At 40.7% G+C, this 24435-nt stretch overlaps 1 protein-coding gene across 2 annotated transcripts in view; it reads right to left on the bottom strand.

Annotated features, from left to right (window-relative positions):
- Reck (reversion inducing cysteine rich protein with kazal motifs) overlaps positions 1–24435 on the bottom strand; it is a 59523-nt gene that overhangs the window by 2913 nt on the left and 32175 nt on the right. For both annotated transcript variants that reach the window (XM_070009743.1, XM_070009752.1), the window contains 13 exons: positions 23525–23722; positions 20702–20969; positions 20269–20448; positions 17694–17906; positions 15637–15773; positions 12742–12882; positions 11405–11593; positions 10387–10509; positions 6624–6795; positions 4891–5083; positions 3311–3521; positions 1781–1854; positions 377–532 (listed from right to left, as the gene is read on the bottom strand). In XM_070009743.1, coding sequence (XP_069865844.1) covers positions 377–532; positions 1781–1854; positions 3311–3521; positions 4891–5083; positions 6624–6795; positions 10387–10509; positions 11405–11593; positions 12742–12882; positions 15637–15773; positions 17694–17906; positions 20269–20448; positions 20702–20969; positions 23525–23722 — 2255 coding nt within the window. The remainder of the gene's footprint in view (positions 1–376; positions 533–1780; positions 1855–3310; positions 3522–4890; positions 5084–6623; positions 6796–10386; positions 10510–11404; positions 11594–12741; positions 12883–15636; positions 15774–17693; positions 17907–20268; positions 20449–20701; positions 20970–23524; positions 23723–24435) is intronic.

Here is a 24435-nt window from a genome sequence, read left to right as displayed (position 1 = left end):
CTGGCCTTGTCACTGTGGGACCTGTGCCAGTCTTGCCTCCCTGGGCCTCAGTGGCCTCATTTGTATAACAAGTGGACTGCCACTGGTGTGTTCTCAAAGTCCCTCCATCTCTGTACCCTCTGAGTCCCAGTGCCTTAGTTTTTCCCTTCCCCTGGCTCCACTATATTCCTGACAAATGGATGCCAGGCCTCAGCTGTCTAGAAAAGTACTTGGTTCTTCAGAGACTCCCTTGTTTTTCTCCCTTCTCGGTTCCAAACTCCCAAGAGCCCCCATTTCCTCATCTCCTGATCCTTCCCTGCTCCTGATGTGTACTCTCTACCTAAGTCCACACAACCTGAAAGTGACAGGATGGTGCACACCATGCACTGAGCGATACCTGCAAAGGTTTTGGATAATGATCCACAGGAATGATCAGAATCACTATTTCTGACTCAATGCTGAAGTATCCAAATACATCACACTGTGGGACAGAAACGTGCATGCGGATTTTCTGAAGGATTTCCAGAACTGTTATTGGCTTTTTATTTGTTACCTAGAAGGAGAAAACATTTTTATTACCTGAAGACAAGAAGAGGTCACTACTACTGCCTAAGCTGCCATTACTGCCATTGCTTCAGTGGCCACTGGAGGAGACTCTGACTAAAGAACCCTTGGCCCCAAAATGACTCTATTGGACCAAGTCCTAGGTTTTTTGTTTGTGTTTTTATTTTGTTTTTCAATGTGCTGGCCTTGGGAGGCTTGAACTCAGGGCCAAAGCACCATTCTTGAACTTTGGCTATTTTAAGGCTAGTGCTCTACCACTTTGAGTCACAGGGTTTTAGGTAGTTAATTGGAGATAAGAGTTCCATGGACTTTCCTGGCTTTAAACTGTAATCCTTAGATCTCAGCCTTCTAAGTAGATAGGATTAAAGGCATAAGCCATTGGTGCCCAGCCAGAAGTGATTTTCATTTATTTTTTAAAATTTTTAATTGTTATTATAAAGGTGATGTACAGAGGCGTTACAGTTATATAAGTCAGGTAAAGAGTACATTTTTCTTTTTTTTTTCTGCTTATGTGGTGCTGAGGAATGGAACCCAAGGCCTCATGCATGCAAGGCAGGCGCTCTACCACTGAGCCACCTTCCCAGCCCAAGAGTACATTTTTCTTTGGACAATATCTCCTCTTCCCTTGCTCTCTCCCAGTTTTTCCCTTCCATCCCCACCCACAAGAGATGTGGTTTTTAAATAGTGATTATTCTGACTCAGTCTTTCTACAAAGACTAAGTATTTTAATCAAAATGGAGAAGATTGTGTAGGCAGTGGCAAGTGTTGGCTGTACATTCTGGGAACCCTATCTTCACCAAATGGCGCAGCAAACGTGATGATGTAGAGAAGGGAAAGGGTAAAACCACCTAGGGAGGGTGGTGGTTTCAGGAGGTCACCTTGGAGGAATTGGGGCTGGTATGATACCAGCCATCTTGAAATCATTTGAAATCTTGAAATCTACCAGCCTCAGCCACCTGCTCCACCTGCAGCTGCTCACCATCTCCCCAAGCTTTCTAAGAAAAGCTCAGGCTGACTGATGTGCACAGCTGGGGTGTGACAGGAAGAAGCACAGGTTGGGACTTCACTACGATGCAAACCCCCTTTATGCTGGCTATGAGCTGTATGGTTGTGGGCAAGTCATTTTTCTGCAAATTCATTTTTTCATCTATAAATGGAGATAGTTCATTTGCTTTCCAGGATTCTGAGAGGTTTAGCAATAAGGTTACAACGGCACCTGACATATAAAGGAATATACCTTAGCAATAGTGTCCAGTTTTTCTCTGTCGAATAAAACTCTTAACATCCCAGCACATAATGGACAACAAGCACCTGTAACAGAAACCATTTTGTATGGGTTCAGAATTAACAAGAATTCAAAAGTTTTGTGATGATTCTCTTTTCAGATATACTGCCTGACCAACCTGTGGCCTTGTAATCTGTGAGTTTACCAAAGTTCTTTCTTCACCCCTGCCTCCATCCTGCTCAGGGAGAGGAAGTTGTGGTGTAACAGAGCACACAGACAGGCACCGAAGAAAGACACAGGGCCTAATTCTGCCCTGCCTCCATCTCACTCTGTGATCCTGGCCAAATGTTCTCACTGGGCCTTTGTTTGTTTGCAACTAAAGAGCTTATGATTTGGGAGTTCACAGCATTTGCTTTCAATTTAATTTTAAAATGATCTGAAAACTGTTTAAAAACCACAGCAAGATATGGCATGATCGAATTTAATGGTATAACACATTGAACATGGCAGAGCTCAGTAATCAATCCATTAGCCAGCCCTCCACAGTTGGCCTTCACTATTCTACTTCGTTCTGCTTCATTGCACTTGGTGCTCCTGACAGTACAGATCTGCACAGTAACTTGTGTCAGCTCCCTTGAAACAGGAGGAAAATAATCCTTTTAGTTCACTGCTACATCCCCAGTGCTTAGAAGACTGTCTGGCATACAGTGGAAGCTCAGTGAATATTCGATGAGTGAATGCATGGAAGACTCCAGATTAACCTGCTTTGTATAGTTTTGCAATACAGTCTTACCTGCCACCTCTGAAGAGTGTGAGATCACAGGCAAACTGCTTTAAAACCCCCACAAACTTGCTGATTATATGCAACTAAACCAATTGAATTAAGATACTCAGGGTAATATGACAACTCTTTTTTATTTCTCTCAACTTCAAATGTTGGTGTTCTTCAAAACTTCTTTGATTATATATTTACTAATTCAGTGTTCATTACTTTTATAAGTAAATACTATATGTTTAATAACAATTTTAGAAAATAAGTACTACTTTATTTTATTTATTTATTTTATGCTGGTTTTGGGGCTTGAACTTAGGGCCTGTATCCTGTCTTTGGTCTCTTTTTTTGATTAAGGATAGTATTCTGCCACTTGAACCACATCTCTGCTTCTAACTTTTTAGTGGTTAATTGGAGATGGACTGTCTTGCTAGTCTGGCTTTAAATTGTGATCCTCAGATCTTAGCCTCCTGAACAGGTAGTATTATAGGCATGAGCCCCAAGTGCCTAGTAATTACTTTATCATTTTATATATTAGTGTTTGGTACAAAATTTGCTTGAAAAAAGATTGCCCTACTGTTTTGAAGTCACCAGACCAGATGATACCTAAGGTAATCCATAACTTTTCCAGGTCAATCCAGAATATTATGTCTAACTAATGTGTGAGTCTCTTGAAAAATTTAAATAAACTAGTCAGACTGACTTTCTTGAAGAGAATAAGCAAATTCTTCCAATTCCACCCGTGCCTACCCCAAATACCTCCAGCCTACCAGGTGGGATGATGGGTTTGCACCCTGTTGCCAAAAGTGGAGGACACTTCACAGCAGCACACTCGGTGACAGAACTGTATTCGGAGAGGACCCCAACAGCCTGGCAGGGCCCATCGTAATCAACTGCCACGCGATCAGAGTAGGCAGCACACACACTACTATAGGTCTCACCATTGTGGGCACAGACAGGCTCTGTGGCTCTGCAGAATGGCTGAGGGCAAACAAATCACAGTTAGCCAGGGAACTGCCATGGTGTACCAGTCCTGATCAGGAGGACAGGGGGGCTCTCTCTCTCTCTCACCTTCTCTCTCTCTGTTGTCCTTGAGATTTTTTTTTGCTCAAGGCTAGCACTCTACTACTTGTACCACAGCTCTACTTGTGGCTCTGTGTGTGTGTGTGTGTGTGTGTGTGTGTGTGTGTGTGCGTGCGTGCGTGCGTGCGTGTGTGTGTGTGGTTAATTGGAGATAGAGTCTCTTGGATTTTCCTGCCCAGGCTGGCTTCAAATTGTGAATCTCAGTTCTCAGCCTCCTGAGTAGCCAGGATTACAGGTATGAGCCACTGGCAACTGGCTTCTAGGCTCAAAAAAGGAAAAAGACACAGTAGGAAGCAAAGAACAACACAGATGTCTCAAGAATGAACTGAAAAGGTGACTGCTCAATCTCTCTGACCTGAGTGGTCGTTTCATATAAACAAGTATGAAATAAATATATCCTCTCACAACTCCTCCACCCAGATAGCTCTTAAAAATCCAAGAAAGTCTGTTTGAAGAAAATAAGATCAATCTTTCTCTGAATGTGGAGGCCTTACCATTTCATCTTGGGTATAGGAAAAGGAGAGAAAAGAGTGAAGATAATAGCGGAACAGACAGACTCTGGGTAGGTCAGGAAAAAGCATAAACAGGATGAGTAAAAGAGGAAGAAGAGAAGACTGGCAATTTAGAGAGGAAGGTATCAATACAAATGGAATCTAAGTGTTGAGAGAAAACAAGTTTAGGTAAAGAAGCTAAAGGGACTTTTCTAACCAAGACCAGAGAATGAGATGTAATCTTGGAAGCTGTTAGGGAATAGTGGATAAGGGATTCTAGGCCCAGAGATGGGTATCCCCCAGGACAGAATATGTGGTTCATGTGGGAAGTTCCAAAGGGGCTGTTTATGTGATTAGTCATTTAATGTGGATGCAGATTCCACAACCCTTCAAGGCTAAGATACAGGTGAATGTAAAAGGACAGACATCTTAGAGAAGTTTTCAATCACTGTAAGTAGTAGGAGAGAAGTACAAAGATGGGGAAACTTTTTCTTTTCTTCCTGATTTGTTTCCTAGTGGGGATGATGCATAGAATTTCGGGAAGTACATTTGGAATGAAACCAAAGTCCTTTTCCTACAAGTGGCAGCAAGAAGTCACTGTCTCTGCTTGCTTCTTCTACATTAGCTGCACAGAGGCACATACTAGCCAGACAGCCTTTCAGAATGAGAAGAGCCAGTGTTCTTTTTCAGTGGAGGGCTTAATTCTTCTTGCCTGTAAAGGATGATAAACCCATTTTTTTACCCAGTGTACTTCATTTGTCAGCCAAACAACATACCTGACACGGGCCTTTGTAGGAGAGGCTTTTTCCTCTTTGGTATAAAGTGCAGAGATTATTATGCTCCATGTGGTCTGTATCACACACAGGATCACGAATCTGGTCACAGGCGAGCTGTCTTGGCACACACTCATACTGACTACATCCAAATTTATCAAAAGTTGTCAGGCAGACCTGTGGCTTGGGAACACATCTGAAAAAGATGAATGCAGTGCATGAGCCAGCTGTAGGGTCCGGGATGGGGGGTGGGGAGGAAGATTATGGTGGGGCTGGCAGAGCCATGAATGAGGCCCAGGAGGCTGAGGAAAAAGCAAGAGATACAAGAGCTTATGTAGAGGGGTAGCATCAAGCATGCAGAATAGGCTATTGAGGTAGCAATGCCATACAAGCTGCCCAAGGAATGAGTTACTGGGTGGGAGCCTGGGGGATACACCATTCTAACGGGAGCTGGGTGGGTAAGAAGGGTATATACAGTGGACTAGACTGAGGAAGCAGACATCAACACTGAAGTGAGGATCCAGAATGTGATACTGAGGAAAGGGGAAGGGAGAGAGATTTCAAGAGCCAAGGATGCAAGCACAGGTAGAAGTGCTGAGATAGGAGGCCAAGCAGATGGGCTCCAATAACAAATGAAACATTTTCTTGTGCTTAATTTTACTTGCCTAAAAAAAAATCTATCTTAAGGAAAGCTTTTGCTAGGTACTGTGGCTCAAGCCTACAATCCTAGCTACTTGAGGGGTAGACATCAGAGGATCTCAGATCTTAGTCTGAGGCCAGCCTGGGCAAAAAATTTTAAGAAAAACTCCATCTCAACCAATGGCTGGCAAGGTACAATGACATCTGACTGTCTTCTCCAGAGAGATGGGGAAGCATCAGGAGGATTATAACTCAGACTGGTTTTGGCATTAAAACCCTAACTCAAAAATAATCCAGACAAAAAAGGGGCTAGAAAGGCGTGCTCAAATGGTAAAGAACCTGCCTCACAAGCATGAGGCTCCAGCTTCAATCCCAGGACCACCAAAAAGAAAACGAAAAAGAGGTTTCACTTTATGTCCTAAAAAAATTTTCAGGTTTCTGTACCTACCAGACTAAGAAGTTGACGCTAGTTGGACTACTTACTTACTGAGAATGCCACCAAAGTGGATTCTTCTAGTAATGCCTGGACCTTGTTTAATTTTCATTTCCTTATTTCTCCACAGGGGTTAAGATAGCAGCTCTCCTAAATCCTCATTTCCAACACTCATGACTTCTGCTCCTGTAGCCATCTGCCTTTACCCATACCACATTTCTCCCTGCAACCATGCTGTGGCTGCTCATCCTCCCAGATTCAGCAGCGTGTCACATCCTCCTGAGCCTTTCCTCTCCAGGCTGCACTAACTGCCCATATTTGGGGTCCCAGTCATGTTGGAAGATTTACTTGGCTTTTTTTTTACTTAGCAGTTTTACTTGGCTCTTTTTCTTTTTAGATTCCATACTGTAGGAAAGAGACCACATTTTGGGGGGTGGGGGCAGTGTCACACTATATAGCCCACGCTGACCTTGAAATCAAGCTCAGTCTTCTGCCTCAGTCTCTTCAATGCTGAGATTATATATGTGTGTCACAATACTGGGCCAGAGACTGCCTTTCAACCCAACCCACCTTTGTGTTTTCACCATCTGATACATGGATGGTAGGTATTTTGTAAGTGCTGGTTTGGGGTTGAGGGGGGAAAAAAGAAAAGCTTTCAACTTACCTTTGGTTTTTTGGACAGAGATTAGGATTACAAGGGTCTTTGGAGATGCATGATCCAAACTCAAACTGGTGGTCTTGGAGACCCACACAGCGTGCAATACAGGCACTGGGATAAGTGCGTCCATTCTGTCCACAAACAGGGACAAACTGATCTGCGCAGTTACAGGGCAGGCCTGAAGAGAGGAAATGGAAGACATGCTAGAAAGCTTCATTTTCTAGCTGAGCACCAGGGGCTCATACTTATCATTGTAGCTACTCAGGAAGCTGAGACCTGAAGGACTGGGTTCAAAGACAGCCAAGTCCATAAGACTCCATCCCCAAAATAACTAGCAGAGAGCTGGATTAGAGGTGTGGCTCAAGTAGTAAAGCACCAGCCAAGTGAACAAACTAAACTTCCTGAGTAGCTAGGATTACAGGCATGAGCCACCAGTGCCTGGCATGTGAGATCCTTATCTCCAATAAGCAATTCAGAAAAAGCTGAAAGCCACACTGTGGCTCAAGTGATAGAGCCATTAGCCTTGAGAAGAAGAATCTCAGGGACAGAGCCCAGGTCCTACATTCAAACCACAGTACCAGCGCGCGCGCGCACACACACACACACACACACACACACACACACACACACACACACACACACACACACACACACACACACACACACACACCCACAGTACCAGCGCGTGCGCGCACACACACACACACACACACACACACACAAATCAAAACAAAAACATCCCACTTCATTGCTGAAGAGCACTGACTACTTATTTGGGTCTCCAAATTAAAAGCAGAAGAAAAGCTTAACATATGTACCTTTGCTCTAAGCCATTCTCTGTAGTTACTTTGCAATCACTTTGGAATTCAGGAGGAACAGGATAGGGCTGACTGATAGCATCTTTATGGCTTTATGACAAAGAACTGAAATTACTCTTAAGCACCAATTGGGATTCCTCAGGACAAAACACTTTATAACAATGATGACTATTCTGACCAGTGATTACAGTAACAGCAACTTCTCCAGAATCCCCTCCAAGGAATGAAATAATAACCAGGCCATACTTTGATCAGGACTGTTTAATAATGTTACTCTCTCTTTCCCCCAGTTATTTCTGTATAAAACCTATAGTTCATGTCTACACCTAGAAGATGTCTGAGGACGAGCTGAAGTGCTATCTTCCCATAGCTGCTACATAAAAAACCTCTCTCTGGAAGTGGTGCTGTGGCTCAAGTGGTAGAGTGCTCGTCTTGGGCTGAAGATCACAGGGAAAACACCCAGGCCTAGAGTTCAAGCCCCACAACTGACAAAAAAAGAAAAAAAAAACCCTCTCTCTGCTCCTCACCATATCTTTTTATTTGGCATACAGGGGCAATAATCAGACCTGACGTGGAATTCCTGGAGTTTGGGGCTGGCATCTAAAATTCTGGTTTCAGACACAGCCTCAAATATACACCCACGTAGACTTCCTTTATTTCATTTGTCCTTATGAAGGTGGACCATTAACAATCATGTGGCAGTCCTATGTTCATATAGAATTGTATATTAAGTCAGAGAAATATGGCTACCTTGCCATCTCTGCTTTTTCAAAGGCAGCACAGCTTTGAATGCAAGGCAGCTTTGAGTGCAAGGCAGCTTTCCTTTGTCATTTCCTTTGCCAGTGAATAGGGGAACTGCAGACCACGGTCCTACAAGTAGATCCTTATAAAGAAGACTGTATGTAGAAAAATAAAGCTTGCTTCTCCTGATCTGGCATGTAAAAGCTGAGATTTAGATGTCTGAACTCTGGCTTAGGGGATTTCTTGAGTGTTAAGGGTAATACCAAAAGCAAGACAAAGCAAGGCTCATAGATGCCTCCTATAGGTTCTTTCCCCTGGTATTTATTCAGGGATTGGGAAGAACAGGAAGGTAAAGCGGAAAAGTATAGTTTTGAAACTTAAATTTTTTTTTTTGGGGGTCCGGTCGTGGGGCCTGAACTCTGGCCTAGGTGCTGTCCCTCAGCTCTTCAGCTCAAGGCTAGTGCTCTACCACTTGAGCCACAGCGCCACTTCCAGCTTTTTTCTTATGTGGTGCTGAGGAATCGAACCCAGGGCCTCATGCATGCAAGGCAAGCGCTCTACTACTGAGCCACCTTCCCAGCCCCTGAAACTTAAAAATTTTTATGACTATCTCCTTCTGAATCATGTGTGGACTTGAACACTTAATCACAAGAAATGTGTTGCAGTTTGGGGCCAGTAGAATTCCCTTAGCATCTGCTAGCTTAATAGTTAATGCTTAGGTGTTTAAAACAAACTAACAAACAAATAAGCAAGTAAATAAATAAATATATAATAAACAATAAAGACCTTTCTTATAAATCTTTGGGTCACTCTTATGTTCAGATTCTTCTATGGTTTCTCTAAGCACAATGAATTGTTCTCATCGGAACAGAACAAAGGGCAATAATGAGGGAGGATGGTTATGACTGTACTAAAGCCAGCAGAGACTGGGACTCACTGGATGAGGTGGGATTGGTTCCCCACCTACTTCCTTATCAGTCTACTGTTCACTTCTAACTTTTTTTTTTTTTGGGTCTAGTCGTGGGGCCTGAACTCTGGGCCTGGGCGCTGTCCCTCAGCTCTTCAGCTCAAGGCTAGCGCTCTACCACTTGAACCACAGTGCCACTTCCGGCTTTTTTCTTTTTGTTTATGTGGTGCTGAGGAATCAAACCCAGGGCCTCAAGCATGCAAGGCAAGCGCTCTACCACTGAGCCATCTTCCCAGCCCCTCACTTCTAACTTTTTATTATTAGTTTTTTTTTTTTTTTTGGCCAGTCCTGGGGCTTGAACTCAGGGCCTGAGTTCAAGACTAGCACTCTACCACTTGAGCCACAGCTCCACTTCTAGGTTTTTCTGCTTATGTGGTACTGAGGAATGGAACCCAGGGCTTCATGCATGCTAGGCAAGCTCTCTACCACTAAGCCACATTCCCAGCTCTCACTTCTTACTTTTGGTCTCCTTTTTATTTCCAAAGGACTGGAGATACAAGGTGGGTAAAACCTTATTCTATTTTCCCCAACACCAACCCCACCTTCTTGGCCTCTAATACTAACTCCTGGGAAAAAAGAATCAAGAATCCACTGCTACTGCAGTGGCATAAAATGGAAGTATGAGGTAAAGATCTAGAATGTCTTTACCCAGAACCAAAGGTACTTGAGATCTGGGAGAAAACAGCATCAGCAGATACCAGCAGACTGGGCTACTGCTGTTGGCAAGTGCAGCTTCATCGCAGAAAATGTCCATATTACCAGGCCATACATCTGTTGCTGCTGATGTGAGCACAATACCACAGCATAAAACATGGTAAAATCAAGAAAATAGTATGGGATGAGATATGATACTATCTGTGGAAATCTAAGTGAATCAATAAGCTCAGGCAAAAAACACCTTAAAAACACATTTAGACTACCACGGTAGGGGGATGTGGGGGTACTTCACTAGGCAGAAAAGTTCCATTTAACTGAAACCATCCTACTCATAGACCCTATTCTTTCTGACTCATGGAATCCCAGAATATTTGTGCTGGAAGGGCCCCAAGGAACCATTTAATTTAATGCCTAAAATCAATACAGGATGAAACTAAGATCAGGTAAGTATTTTGTCCTCAGATTCTGTACTGATTTTATGGTGTATATTTGCAGTTAAAGCAAGACCAGAGAGGCTGCCTTAAAGGAACAATGAGCACAAAGCAATGATGCCTCCCTGCCCCCAAAGCTTGATGTTCATAGTCACCTGTGAAGATACGACGGTCATCATCTGAGCTGTGCTCATTGAGGCAGAGGCGAGTAGAACATACCAGATTGCCAGCGAAACAAGAACAGATATTGCAGTCAATACTAAATGATGTTCCATGACCTGAGAGAAAGGATAAGAGAGCACTGAACTATATTATGCATTAAAAAATAGAACAAAAAATTAAATTTTTAATAGTTCTAAAACTATTTCTTAAGTTTTAGTAAGGAATTTATTTTAGTAAAACAGGGTTAAAATAGGGAGAAATGAGGAATAGAGAAAAATATTTCCTGCTTCCCATATAGGAAATGGGAGTTAAAGACTCTTCAAAAAGTTTCAAAATAGAATTTTTATTTTATTTTATTTTTTGGTCATAGGGATTGAACTCAGGGCCTGGACGCTCTCCCTGACCTCTTTTGCTCAAAGCTAGCACTCTACCACTTGAGCTACAGAGCTACTTCCAGTTTTCAGGTGGTTAACTGGAGATAATAGTCTCACAGTTCTTTCCTGTCTGGTCTGGCTTTGAACCATGATCCTCAGATCTCAGCTTCCTAGGATTACAGGCATGAGCCACCAACACCTGGCTCAAAATAGAAATTTTTTATTTATTTATTTATTTTTTGGGTCCGGTAGTGGGGCCTGAACTCTGGGCCTGGGCTCTGTCCCTCAGCTCTTCAGCTCAAGGCTAGCGGTCTACCTCTTGAGCCACAGCGCCACTTCCAGCTTTTTTCTTTTTTCTTATGTGGTACTGAGGAATCAAACCCAGGGCCTCGAGCATGCAAGGCAAGCGCTCTACCACTGAGCCACCTTCCCAGCCCCAAAATAGACATTTTTGAAAGATGATTTTGGAGTATGCAGAAAAGGGACTTAAACCTAAGATATTTGTATTTTTGCATTTGGACCCCATCATATTCTTCAAGTTCCTAATATGCTGGTAAGAACTCATCAGTGTTTGTTCTATAAAGTGAAGACAACCAATCATAGTACAAACAAAGCACAAATACAGTTCAAGGCTCACTTTTTCTTTTTCCTCCAACAATACAAGACTTCTGGAGGTCTATACAGTGCATCTCCATACAGTTTTCTAAGAGTCCGCTTTGTCCACATGAACAGATTTTATAACAACCAACTTCCCCTGCAGATGATGGCACCTGGATTAGTGTCCCTTGACGGACGATGAAATCAGATGCTTCTCCCAATTTGCAGCCTGTACAAAAATAATTCATTACTGGTATTATTTTCATGACAATGTTTTACAATATTAGATAGGATCTACTGAATAAAGTCTTATAGGGACTGTGGAACTATTAAAGATTATATAGGGGCTGGGAAGGTGACTCACTGGTAGAGTGCTTGCCTTGCATGCCTGAGGCCCTGGGTTGGGTTCCTCAGCACCATATAAGCAAAAAGAAAAATGCCAGAAGTGGTGCTGTGGCTGAAGTGGTAGAGCGCTAGCCTTGAGCTGAAGAGCTAAGGGACAGAGTTCAGGCCCCACGACCGGAAACCCCCCGCCCCCCCAAAAAAGATTATATAATAGAAATTTCCCTAAATTAAGAAATTAATTTGCCAGGTGCTGGTGGCTCACACCTGTAATCCTAACTACTCAGGAAGCTGAAATCTAAGGATTGTGGTTCAAAACTAGCTTTGGCAGGAAATTCTGTGAGACTCTTATCTATGAATAACCACCAAAAAGTTAGAAGTGGAGCTATGGCTCAAGTGGTAGAGCACTGGCCTTGAGCAGGAAAGTTCAGGGACAGCATCCAGGCCCAGAGCTCAAGCCCCAGGACAAGCACAAAATATTTTAAAAAATATCCTCTCAAAGGAAAATTCTATGTTCTAGGGGGCAGTGGTAATTAAGGACCAATACTCTGAAGTTACCTACAGTTTGGTACAAAAATGCTATATAATATGTAGTTTTGGCTGGGTATAATGATGTATACCTCTAATCCCAGAACTTGGGAAGCTGAGGATATTATATTTCTCTGCATACTACAGAAAAGAAAAAAAAAAAACAACAACCCATGAACAATGTATAGTAGATTTGCCAAACACTGTAACATGAAGAGAAAGTTCAAAAGGCTGGCTCAAACTTCTCTTATAGTCATGAATATTGTAATTTATGATAATCACATTTTGGACTGATACTATTAGTTTACCATCTAAATGTTAACTGAAAATTACATATCTTTTCTTTGCTTACATACATCATAAATGTTTTCTGGGAAAATCTTAAATATCACAGGAAAACAATAGAGAAATAGAGACCCTTGCAAACTTACTTTAAAGATTATTCCAAAAGAAACACCAGCAGCATCTCTCCTCATCCCACAGCCATACAGACCTATTATCTCTTACCTTGAACACAAGAATATGGAAGGCAGGGATCTCCAGATGGACACCCTTTGCGGTTCACTTCACAAAGCTCATTGGCTGGGCAAGGATTTGGGTTACAGGGGTGAGTCACTTCTTCTACAATACTACCTAAAGAACTTGGCCCTAGAAAAACAGCAACAAAATAGTTAAGTGTATACAACTTAAAAGAGTAACAGGAGTCTGTAAGCTTTTTGAATTAATGAGTTAGAATACATATGCAGAAAGGCTTGATCTTAATAAGCTATTAAACAGATCATCATTTGTGATTTTAGCATAAAGAGGCTTTTATTCATTCTTTTATTTGTTGAGTACCTACAATATGGTAGACAAGATTCTAGATACAAAACAAGATACAAAACAAGACTGAGGTGGAGGTAGTGTGAGGCTTTGAGTTCAATATATATGTATTTTCCTCCCATACATATATCCCAAATAGACAAGACTTTAACATACAAGTCTTTACCAGATATAAACAAATTTTTTAAATTTTTTATTTATTTTTTATTGTGAAAATACTGTACAGAGGGGTTACAATTAGATGGGCAAGATATTATTATTATTTTTTTGGGGGGGTCCGGTCATGAGGTCTGAACTCTGGGCGTGGGCGCTGTCCCTCAGCTCTTCAGCTCAAGGCTAGTGCTCTACCAATTGAGCCACAACACTACTTCCGGCCTTTTTTTTTTGCTTATGTGGTGCTGAGGAATCCAACCCAGGGCCTCATGCATGCAAGGCAAGCGCTCTACCACTGAGCCACCTTCCCAGCCTGGGCAAGATATTATTTATATTTTGGTTTTTTTTTCTTTTTCTTTTTTTTTTTTGGCAGTCCTGGGGCTTGAATTCAGGGTCCGGGCACTGTCCCTAAGCTTCTTTTGCTCAAGGTTAACACTCTACCACTTGAGCCACAGAACCACTTCTGACTTTTTCTGTTTACGTGGTACTGAGGAATTGAACTCAGTGCTTCATGCATGTTAGGCAAGCACTCTACCACTAAACCACATTCCCAGCCCATAAACAAAATTTATATCTGGTAAAATGTGTTTACATCTGGTAAAGAAAGGACAAAACTCCACCTAAATATTTGTGTGTATATGTAAATAAGGTAAACTCAGGTAACTCAATATTTCCAATAGGTTGATCAAATAGGTGCTTATGTCTAAGAGGGATAATCTGGATGCTTTACCAAACATGATAATCTATTATGGCAATATAAACCCTGTAACATTATATTTAACTTTGCAATTGTAACTAAGAGAAAGTCTCAAAGTATGATCCAAGTAAAAACTTTTCAAAGTTTTTCTTCCTAATGAAGTAATCCCTTCTATACATATATGTGACTGCTGTATTAGAGTGCAGGGCTGTGACTATATTAATTTTGCCTGTTGTGGAAGAGCTCTTGGATTAAGTTCCAGCTTAATCATTCTGTGCATGGGGAATCTGAGGCCCAAAGAAGTAATCTGCTCAGTTGCAGAGGCCTAGGCTAGTATTATTTATGTGAGGAAAGAAAGACAAAAGTTTAAGAGCCAGTTTGTTAGTCTTGAGAGCATATACTAGTCTTGGCATATACTATCAGCTACAAATTCAGAATACACCCTTCTCTCCCTGTTTACTAATAAATCTCCAACTGTACTTAGGGTAACAATAAACTCATAACTAAAAAAGATAATTTTCCCAGTTTTTCTGTACAATTAGGGGTACCACCCAGAGTTAGCATATAGTAGCTAGAACCCAAGTAGACCTGTGTGGTAAAAACACATGGAGTAACTTAAGATGACTAAAGTCAGGTGCTATGGAGGCCAGAAATCTGGATGCCTAAGATGGTATTTGTTTCTGGGCTATCTTTTACTTCTATGTTTTGTTTTGTTATTTAAAAATTTAATTCTATCTGGCACAGGAAAAAAAAAAAAAGTAGGTAGACTTCACTGTCTGCTTTTCCCGCTAGCTCATGGCTCATGTGCCCCCTGGTGGCCGCCTGAACACTTCACACATTGTCTAACTCCTGACAGTAGGAGTTGCACTTGTTATGCCCAGCTTCCCGGCAAGGTCACACTGCTGCCAAGATGCTCAGCTCTAGAATCCCTCAATGACATACCAACATACTTCTGCAGCTCTTGGCAGCAGCACTTGGCAAACAGAAGCTAAATCAAGGAGATAAATTACGTTTTCCTGTGTTAATCCAAGTATCATTCTTCACTTTGTATTGAGTGAGTTTAAGCCAGGCCTGGCTCAGCTATATTTGGGTATAACAGAATATCTTCTGATAACAAAAAAGCTGAGGGAAATTTCACTTTCTGATCATATGATGGCAAAAATACAGTAAAGAAACTTGAGAATGATATCTGATTCTCTGCTTAGAATTCCTGACTGATCAGTTCACATTTTCTCACAATAATATAATATCACTTTTTTTTCCTGTTAGTTTTGAGATCTGAATTCCAGCCTGCTAGGTATGTGCTCTAACTGCTAAATGACTCCTCAAGCTCTTTTATCTGCTGGTAGGGTCTCTCTTCCTCTTTGGGTGTTTGCCTGATTGAGATTCACCCATGTTAGGCTTCCAGGTAGGGAGGATAACAGGTTCTCCATTGAGGAGTCTCAAGAACTTTTCTGTATAGAGTAGCCTTGAACTACAATTCCAATAATCTACACAGCTCCCAAGTAATCCTAGCTCCGAAGTAGCTAGGATTACAGATGTGAGCTACCAGTGCCTGGCTTACTGCCACTTGTGCTTACAAAGTTTTAGATAAGGCTTACATGGGCCAAAAAGGGGCCAAGCAAATATGGTAAGCTTGTGTGACTGAGAAGGCATCATTGAACAACCCCTGCTCAATAGACAGATGCTCATGACTTTGAAATCTAAAAGCAAACACCAACAGTACTTACTGAGATACGTATCCAAAGGTATGCAGTTCTCTAGGTCATCTGTGGGTGACAGAAGCTCACAAATACTTTCAGCTGTGTGATCTTCAGGGAATCTGTTTTGGTCTCCACATTTTTTGAGAATCTCCACACAATCTGATCTTGAAAAGAAAAATGTACCCAAATTTAGGGTTCAAGGAACCTTCTCATGTTGTTTGGTCAAAATTACTTCAGTTCCTGAAGCTTTGAGTTTTCATCAATTAACAATGTTTCACAATTGGGTAAAAGGAAAGAAGAGACACAATAAACTTCCAGCTGCATAGTACATTCAAGGCATTCCTAACTTTCTATTATCTGAGATAAAAAATCTTGCTCAAATTTTACACTTTGTGTGTGAAGGGGATGGTTGGGAATTAAACCTAGGGCCTGTGGATATGAGGCAAGCCCTCCACACTTGAGCCATGCCTTCAATATCTCAAATTTATACTTATCAATATGGCTTTTCATCATCTTTGAAAGGAAATTAAATTAAGCTATCTTGATTTGCCTTTTGCAAAACTATACGCCTTCACTTTCAAGATCTTAGATCTTATGCTTTCTTGTTTGCTTCCTTTCCCTTCTCCTTTCTCTTTTTAAACATCTTTTTTAGCTATCATAACTGGAAAGTCTATTACTATAAATTGTCTGAATGTTGAAGAAGGACTTGACTCCTTTTCTGCAAGTTTTCTGTGCTGATAGTCCACATATTTCCCACTGTTGCTTCTTGTTTATCATCTCCTAGTTACATCTCCTTGTCTACCTACTCAAGTCATCCTCAAGTGAAGTCAGAAAACAGATAAGGAAGCTTTTTAAGGTTGAAATAATATGAAATGGTCCATGAAGTACCAGCAGTTCTGAATCACTTACCAACAGCTTAGGGACTAAAAATTAATTTGGTCTTGGAAAAGCTTTAGGAACAAAAAGAGATGCTTGAAGAACAGCTACTGTAGACCACTACAGTTAAAGTTCAGTTTCACCTTTATCCTAGGTTGCCTAAGTAAGCCATGCAAAAATGTCTACTAAGAACAGGCCATAATGACTCTATCACTGCTCTTTCACTCTTCAAACATTTATAAGATACCTACTGTTTATCAAGATTATGTCAACATCTGAAGAGGAGAAAAAGAAAGAGAACAAAAAAATGTCACAAAAAAAAGAACAGGTTCTTAGCTGGGCGCTGGTGGCTCACGCCTGTAATCCTAGCTACTCCGGAGGCTGAGATCTGAGGATTGCGGTTCAAAGCCAGCCCGGGCAGGAGAGACCGTGAGACTCCTATCTCCAATAAACCACCAGAAAACCGGAAGTGGTGCTGTAGCTCGAGTGGTAGAGCGCTCGCCTTGAGCTGAAGAGCTGAGGGACAGAGCCCAGGCCCAGAGTTCAAGTCCCACGACCAACAACAAAAAAAAAAGAACAGGTTCTTTAAGTAGAGCAAACTAATAGAATATAAGACAAGTTTAAGGTATACAAATAGAATTGTACATTAAAGGTATTTAGTGGGCTGGGAAGTTGGCTCAGTGGTAGAAGCGCTTGCCTTGCAAGCCTGAGGCCCTGGGTTCGATTCCTCAGCACCACATAAGCAAAAGGAAAAAAGCCGGAAGTGGTGCTGTGGCTCAAGTGGTAGAGCGCTAGCCTTGAGCTGAAGAGCTGAGGGACAGCGCCCAGGCCCAGAGTTCAGGCCCCACGACTGGACCCAAAAAAAAAAAAAATAAAAAAAATAAAGGTATTTAGTAAATGTTTCTTAAATTAGATTTCTTACAGAAGTACACTTTAAAGGCCTCCAGGAATATTTGTAGTAAGGATAAATTACTATCAGCTGGAGAAGTCTGGTAAAGACTCCGTAGGAATGTCTGGTATTTGAGAGGAGTTTGGACAGTCAGTGGGAATGGGAGGAACAGTAATCTAAGCAGAGGAGGATAAAATAGGAACGCATCTGACAAACCGAGGAGTGAAAGGCAAAAGGAGGCTGAAGAAAAAAATTCTGTAAGAGAGGCTCTAGGTAGAGATCAAGGGTAGAAAGTGGGAGTCATGATAATGAAACTTACTTGCAAATAATACTTCCCCGAGATTTACTATGACAAGGTTTAATCTGTAGTGAACAAGCTATTGCTTTCCACATTTCAGGATGGCACTTTTTAATATCAAGAACAGGGATGTTGATGAATGGCATCTTTATACTTCCTTTCTCCCACAGCTTCATGTCATTCATGGCTCCTTGATCTGACTGAGCATTACAACTCCTGAAAAGTTCTGTTGGCCTAAAGAAAAAAAAGGAATCAATAATTATTTTCTCCTTGATCTTACTGAGCATTATAACTCCTGAAAAGTTCTATTGGCCTAAAGAAAAAAAAGGAATCAGCAATTATTTTCTAGAGAGAAGCAGAATATACTAGGGCATCAAAAATGTCTGAATTTCTTAAAGAAGAAAGCACACAAAACCACCAAAGGACACCAGCTTTGAGTATTTGGAGATTCATATTGACACTAGCATTAAGATACTCATGAGGGCTGGGAATGTGGCTTAGGGGTAGAGTGCTTGCCTACCATGCATGAAGCCCTGGATTTGATTCCTCAGTACCACATAAACAGAAAAGGCCAGAAGTGGTGCTGTGTCTCAAGTGTTAGAGCGCTAGCCTTGAGCAAAAGAGCTCAGGGATAGCACCCAGACCCTGAGTTCAAGCCCCATAATTGGCAAAAAAAAAAAAAAGATACTGATGGCTCCTTTTCTTTTAATACTTATTCTTGCAAGGCAAAACTTCAAAATGTTTTGGATAGGGCTAACAGCCCTTAGACAATTCTATTTCTTTCATTTCACAAAATAAATACTATGAATTCATGTTTGTTTGTTTGTTGCCAGTCCTGGGGCTTGAACTCAGGGCCTGGGTGCTACCCTTGAGTCTCTTCGTGATCAAGGCTAGTGTTCTACCACTTGAGCCACAGTGCTACTTCTAGCTTTTCTGAGTAGTTTACTGAAGATTCTCACAGGGCCTTTTCTGCCCAGGCTGGCTTCAAACTGCGTTGCTCAGATCCCAGCCTTCTGAGTAGCTAGGATTACAAGTGTGAGCCACCAGCACCTGGCTCATGTTTGTTTTTTTAATCAGTCAAACAGGAGACTCAAGTTTTTAATGCATGCTAATAAACAAATATATTATATCCATAGAAGCCAAGAAGGAGAGGGGTGAAGTAAAAATTGCTCAAAGTTTACCAGCAAAGTGATAAATAAAAATTTGTGTTTCTAGGTTATGGAGGTTATCTTTCCTCTAGGGATCCTTTTGACACAAAAAAGCTAAACTGAAAGGGGAAGAAATCTGGGGGGCTAAGTGGGCTTCAGCAGCTGTGCAGTGACTCTTTTCAACCTGGTTCCACAGAGGACCTTGGTCTCCAAGTATTAGGGCCCAGAAAGAGATTTATGTAGGAAAATCCATGAGATTCTTATCTCCATTAACCAGCAAAAAGCAGGAAGTGGAACTGGCTCAAATAGTAGAGCATGGGCCCTGAACAGAAAAATTGAAATAGCTAAGCTACAGTGACTGGGCTGAGTTCATATCCCAGTACCAACACACAGACACACACAGACACACACAGACACACACAGACACACAGACACACACACACACACACACACACACACAGACACACACACACACACACACACAAACCAGATGTTGTATGGTAGATCTAGTCATAAGAAAAAAGCCACCACTTAAAAGGCCAAATTTGGAGTTTTTATTGGAGCCCTAGTAGGCAGCAGAGGGACTCCAGTCACAAAGCCCTACTGCTTTGAATGCAAGTAACACACGGCTTATATACTCAAAATTAGTGGGCTCTCAGAGAACCTTTTTTGTGGATAATGACTACCAATACTGATCATATTACATATTAAAACAGGAAATTTAAAAGTAGTTACTAATTTATTTAAAATTACAATGAACAAGCTGGGTGTGGTTGCACACATCTGTAATCCCAGCACACAGAAGGCTGAGGCAAGGGGACTGAGTTAGAAGCCTGTGGTCTATAGTGAGATGCCCTCTCAATAGACAAAGAAAATTACAATAGACATTTTTTTTTTCTAGTCCTGGGGTTTGAACACAAGGCCTAGGCACTGTTCCTAAGTTTCTTTTTGCTCAAGGATAGTACTCTACCACTTGAGCCACAGCACCACTTCCAGCTTTTTCTGTTTATATGGTAAGTACTGAGGAATTGAATCCAGGGCTTCAGACATACTAGTCAAGCACTCTACCATTAAACCACAATCCCAATAAACATTATTTATTAGTCCTTAGTAGAGGACTGCTAGATTTTCCTATCTGCTTCTGAATTCAGTCTTCGCTATTTCATATGTCTCACAGCCTCTGGAAAACTCCACTGCTGACTCTTGTGAGAATATAAGTGATAAAGGCAAATAAGATCTCAGTATTGTTATTAAATTAGTAATTTGATTTCATAGACCCCTAGCATTTTGGAAATGCTGGAGGTATAGCTCAAGTGGTAAAGCATCTGCCCAGCAAGTGGTAAGGCCTTGAGTTCATACCTTAATAGTTAAAAAAAAAAAGAAATCAAAACAACTGCCCCAGGTAATGATAAAACACATCCAGTCCATGTAAAATAATTTGTTCTTACCTGTTGTTAAAATTAGTACAGTAAGTAAGATTTCTACAACCCAACTGGCAAGGTTCCCGGACATCTGCTAGACAGGTCAACATGGATACTTCCACTGGATTGTATTCACAAAAACGGTCAAACTCTTGCCAACTCTGTGCATTGCCCCAGCTCATGCTGTACAGTTTAGTGCACAACTCCCTGAAACAAAAGCACATATGCAGAAACAGAAGAGATAAACCAGATGAATTCTTCCTTCTTTGTTTATGTCAGGTATTTTGAAATAGCAGCAAGAAAGTCACTAACATAATGCTAACACACTGATATCCACACTCAAAATAAGTGTCAGTTCAGATTACTCACTAATATAACAAATGGTGAGACAAGTTCAAAGTTGCATAATGTAAGTAAGAGACCAAAACATCTTCTGAATTATAAAAAATGAGATACTGACCTACATGTTGAGGTGTTTGCTTTAGAACAACAATGCAATTTGGCTCCATCAAGGCCCGTTGAGGGAGGAGGGTGTATAGTGACTCCAGGGTGAACAGATTGTGAGCTTTCAAGAAAACATTGCCAAAGAGGATCTTGAGGTAAGGGCTGGGTCTTACAACCCTCGATGAGACCATCAACAATCTCCATTTCTGTTTTCTTAGACATCAAAATCCTCTTGCAGGCATTTTGGCAAGCATGGTCTTCAGCTCTGTCACAGCAATATAAACCTACATTTTCAGAATGTAAATGGTTTAATTAGGTGGCTTAATACTATGTTGTACTTAGAAAATAAGAACTTGGCAGCAGAGTGGAAAACATTGCTACTCTACGTCTGTATGTGCACTATACAAGGCCTGTTAATTTTTCTCCATTATTCTATAAAGTGTAACAAAAAGTGGAAAAGATATCCATTACCACAATTTATCACTGTCCCCAATCATGGGACATTTAGCACCAACCTCACAAAAATGAAAAGTCATCTTACATCTCTTGTAAATCATTTTATGTTCTTGAAGATGATATTGTAGGCCAAAATGGACTTATTTCCTGATAGTAAATAATGTCTACTGGAGATTTTAATTTGTGTATTTATTTTTGTCAATTGTCGTGCTTGAACTCAAGGCCTAGGAGCTCTCCCTGAGCTTTTCTGTTCAAAGCTAGTACTCTACCATGTTCAACCACCACTTCACTTCTAGTATTTGGGTGGTTAATTAGGGATAAAGAGTCTTCACAGACTTCCCTGCCTGGGCTGGCTTCAAACCATGATCCTCAGATTTCAACCTCCTAAGTAGCTAGGATTAATCATGAGCCACCAGAGATACTTGGCTGTGAGAGAAATGACTAATATTTATGGCAAAAACCCAAACATTAGCCAGGTGCCGGTGGCTCATGCCTGTAATCCTAGCTACTCAGGAGGTTGAAATCTGAGGATTGCAGTTCAAAGCCAGCAAAGGCAGGAAAATCCGTGAAACTCATCTCTGATAAACCACCAGAAAACCAGAAGTGACACTGTGGCTCAAGTGGTAGAGCACTTGCCTTGAGCTGAAGAGTTAAGGGATAGTGTCCAGGCCTGGATGGACAAAAACAAACAAAACAAAACAACACTGTATTTCATTATATCCAAGATAGCACAACATTTTCAGACATCTGTGTAAGCTAATTTAAATAGTGCAATAGCATTTCTTTTTAGTGTTGGGGACTAAACCCAAAGCCCCCTACATGCTAATTAGTACATGTACTCTCACTGAATTATACTCCCAATTGTCTGCCTTTAATTTACTACAAAGAATACGAAATGAAAGAACAGTTTAACCAGCCAGAAGGGCCTCTTTGAGTTCTCTCAGGTGTCTTTGATTTTTGAAAAAAACTACCCTGCAGTGGTCTTTTTCATATTCTTCTGTGTTAGGATAGATGTTTGAGATGGTTGCTCTTCTCTTTAAGACCTCTTTGGGCCTTTTTAAAGAATTATTATCTTCTATTTTCTTAGCTCTACCAGCACCTTTGTGTAGTCTAAATGTCAGGAAACATAGATCTGCCTTTAAACAAATAAAAGTTATTGTGGCAAGTGCTTCATGCTTTGATTTTCACCACACAGCCACATCATAGAATGTCAAAAGCCTCAAAGAACAGATTTTAATTGTGGCCAAACAAGTCACATTGCTTTTGAGTTTATAAAAGCAAGTCTTTCAATATGCTGGCAAAAATCAAAACATTGTCTCTTGGCAGCTAATTAGTCAGTTCTGTAAAAATTTGATTACTTCTACATGAAGAAAATAGATTCCAGAATATTATGTAAAAAGAAACAGACTTCTAATTTTCATGAAATTTTAATTATTAAAGTAATAACCACCTACTGATAAGTAACAAAGCATTAGAGAAATATATAACATGGGCTAATTACATATACAATTAAAATATATCCCATTATACCTTTAATTCTGTAATTTGCTTTTTTTCCTTAATTTATCTTAGACTTTTTTTTTCAGTACTGAAGCTTAAACCCTGGGTTTTGCACATGCTAGGCAAGCACTCTACTACATGAACTATGTATTCCCAGCCTTCTATAAAAATGTGTTCCTTTCTTCTTTTGTTGGTTGCAAAGTGTTAATATACAGATATAACATAGTTTATTTTTGTGTTTCTGCTAGTACCAGGACTTGAACTCACATTTTTGCTTGGCTTCTGGTACTCTACCACTTGAGCTATGCCTCCAGCCTGGCTCTGTGGTGGTTAAATGGAAATGGAATCTGATTTTTCTGCCTGGAGTTATTCTTCAGGTCTGTTTCCTGAGTAGTTAGGACTATGGATGTGGCCTCCAGTGCCTGACATCATAATTTATTTAATCAACATCCTACTGATGGATGTTTGGGTTATTTCTAATTTCTTTCTATTATACCGATATGTGCATATACAACATATTCTTGAAAATTTGTGGAAATTTGCCTGCTGGATAATTTATGAGAAATAGAATTGCTAGGTCAAAAGGTATGATAATTTGAGATTCTAGTGTTCATTACCCAACTTCCCTCCAAATTATCCATACCAAAGAACTCTTTCATTCTCAGACAGACTAGACAATTCCCATTTCTTCATACTCTCTACAGTTTCATCTTTCTTGGTACCTTTTAGCTGTGACAATAATGTCCAATCTGCCAAATCTGAACGTCAAAGTCAGACATTTCCCTAGTGACCTAGACCACAGATATCCACAAGAATGTATCACTTCCTTTTTATAAACTCTTACCAAGGATTGAAATAAGAAGAATATCTGCCTTTTACTTACTATCTGTTGGGTTCCTCATTGGATAGGACTGGGTATAATTGTTCACACAGTGTATTAATTGTGGACTAATAGAAGCACAATAATTCTCCACAGCTTTGATTTGAGATGGACCAGGAGAAGAGTCTGTTCGGAAAATGGCTTGACAGTATTCACGGCAGTTTGTGTGATGGCCTGCATAACTGCAACACACTGAGCCCACTATAGGGAGGAAAAGATCATGGAAACAGCTTTTTGTTAACATGAAGTTATCAGCATAATGACATCTTTCTATCTGAATTTGAGAAATAAAAATATGTCATGCGAGACAAATATTGCACTATTGTGGGCATAGTCATGGGGACATTCAAGTGCTCACTGATATAAGAAAGTTAGTGTTCATTGACTTATAGTCTACAGTCCAATAGACCTTAACAGGAACAGTAAGGAATGTGGAAACATTCCTGGTTGTCATGGTGATTTGGAGACAGCTGCTACCATTTAATGTATAGAGGCCAGGGTCAGTAAAGGTCTTGAAATCCACACAGTAATTTCATGCAAGTAAAACTATCTTCACAAATGCCAAAAGTCCCCATGTTGAAAATCACTGAAATAGCTTCTTTCAATATTTGAGCAAAACAAAGTAGAAATAATAAAATCCCAAATGCCTTGCATTTATAAAATAGGACCAATAAAAACTGAGATATCAGGATAATCTAATAAATTTAATACCTTTATAACTGTACATCACCTGCAAGAATATGGCTAAATGGAGAATAGTCTTCACGATAGATATGATTTGCCCCAATACTGAAAAATAAGTCATCTGAAATAAGATGACTCTGGATTTATGATTTTTAAAAAAATCATTGGGGCTAGGTATGGTAGTATATGCCTGTAAATTCCAGCAGTCAGGAGGACTGTGACTATGAGGC

Source organism: Dipodomys merriami, unplaced genomic scaffold, assembly GCF_024711535.1.
Source record: "Dipodomys merriami isolate MVZ:Mamm:240054 unplaced genomic scaffold, mDipMer1.0.p SCAF_11, whole genome shotgun sequence".
Classification (NCBI taxonomy): domain Eukaryota; kingdom Metazoa; phylum Chordata; class Mammalia; order Rodentia; family Heteromyidae; genus Dipodomys; species Dipodomys merriami.
The sequence above is the reverse complement of the archived record's forward strand: the minus strand, read 5'-3'. Positions and strand labels throughout refer to the sequence as shown.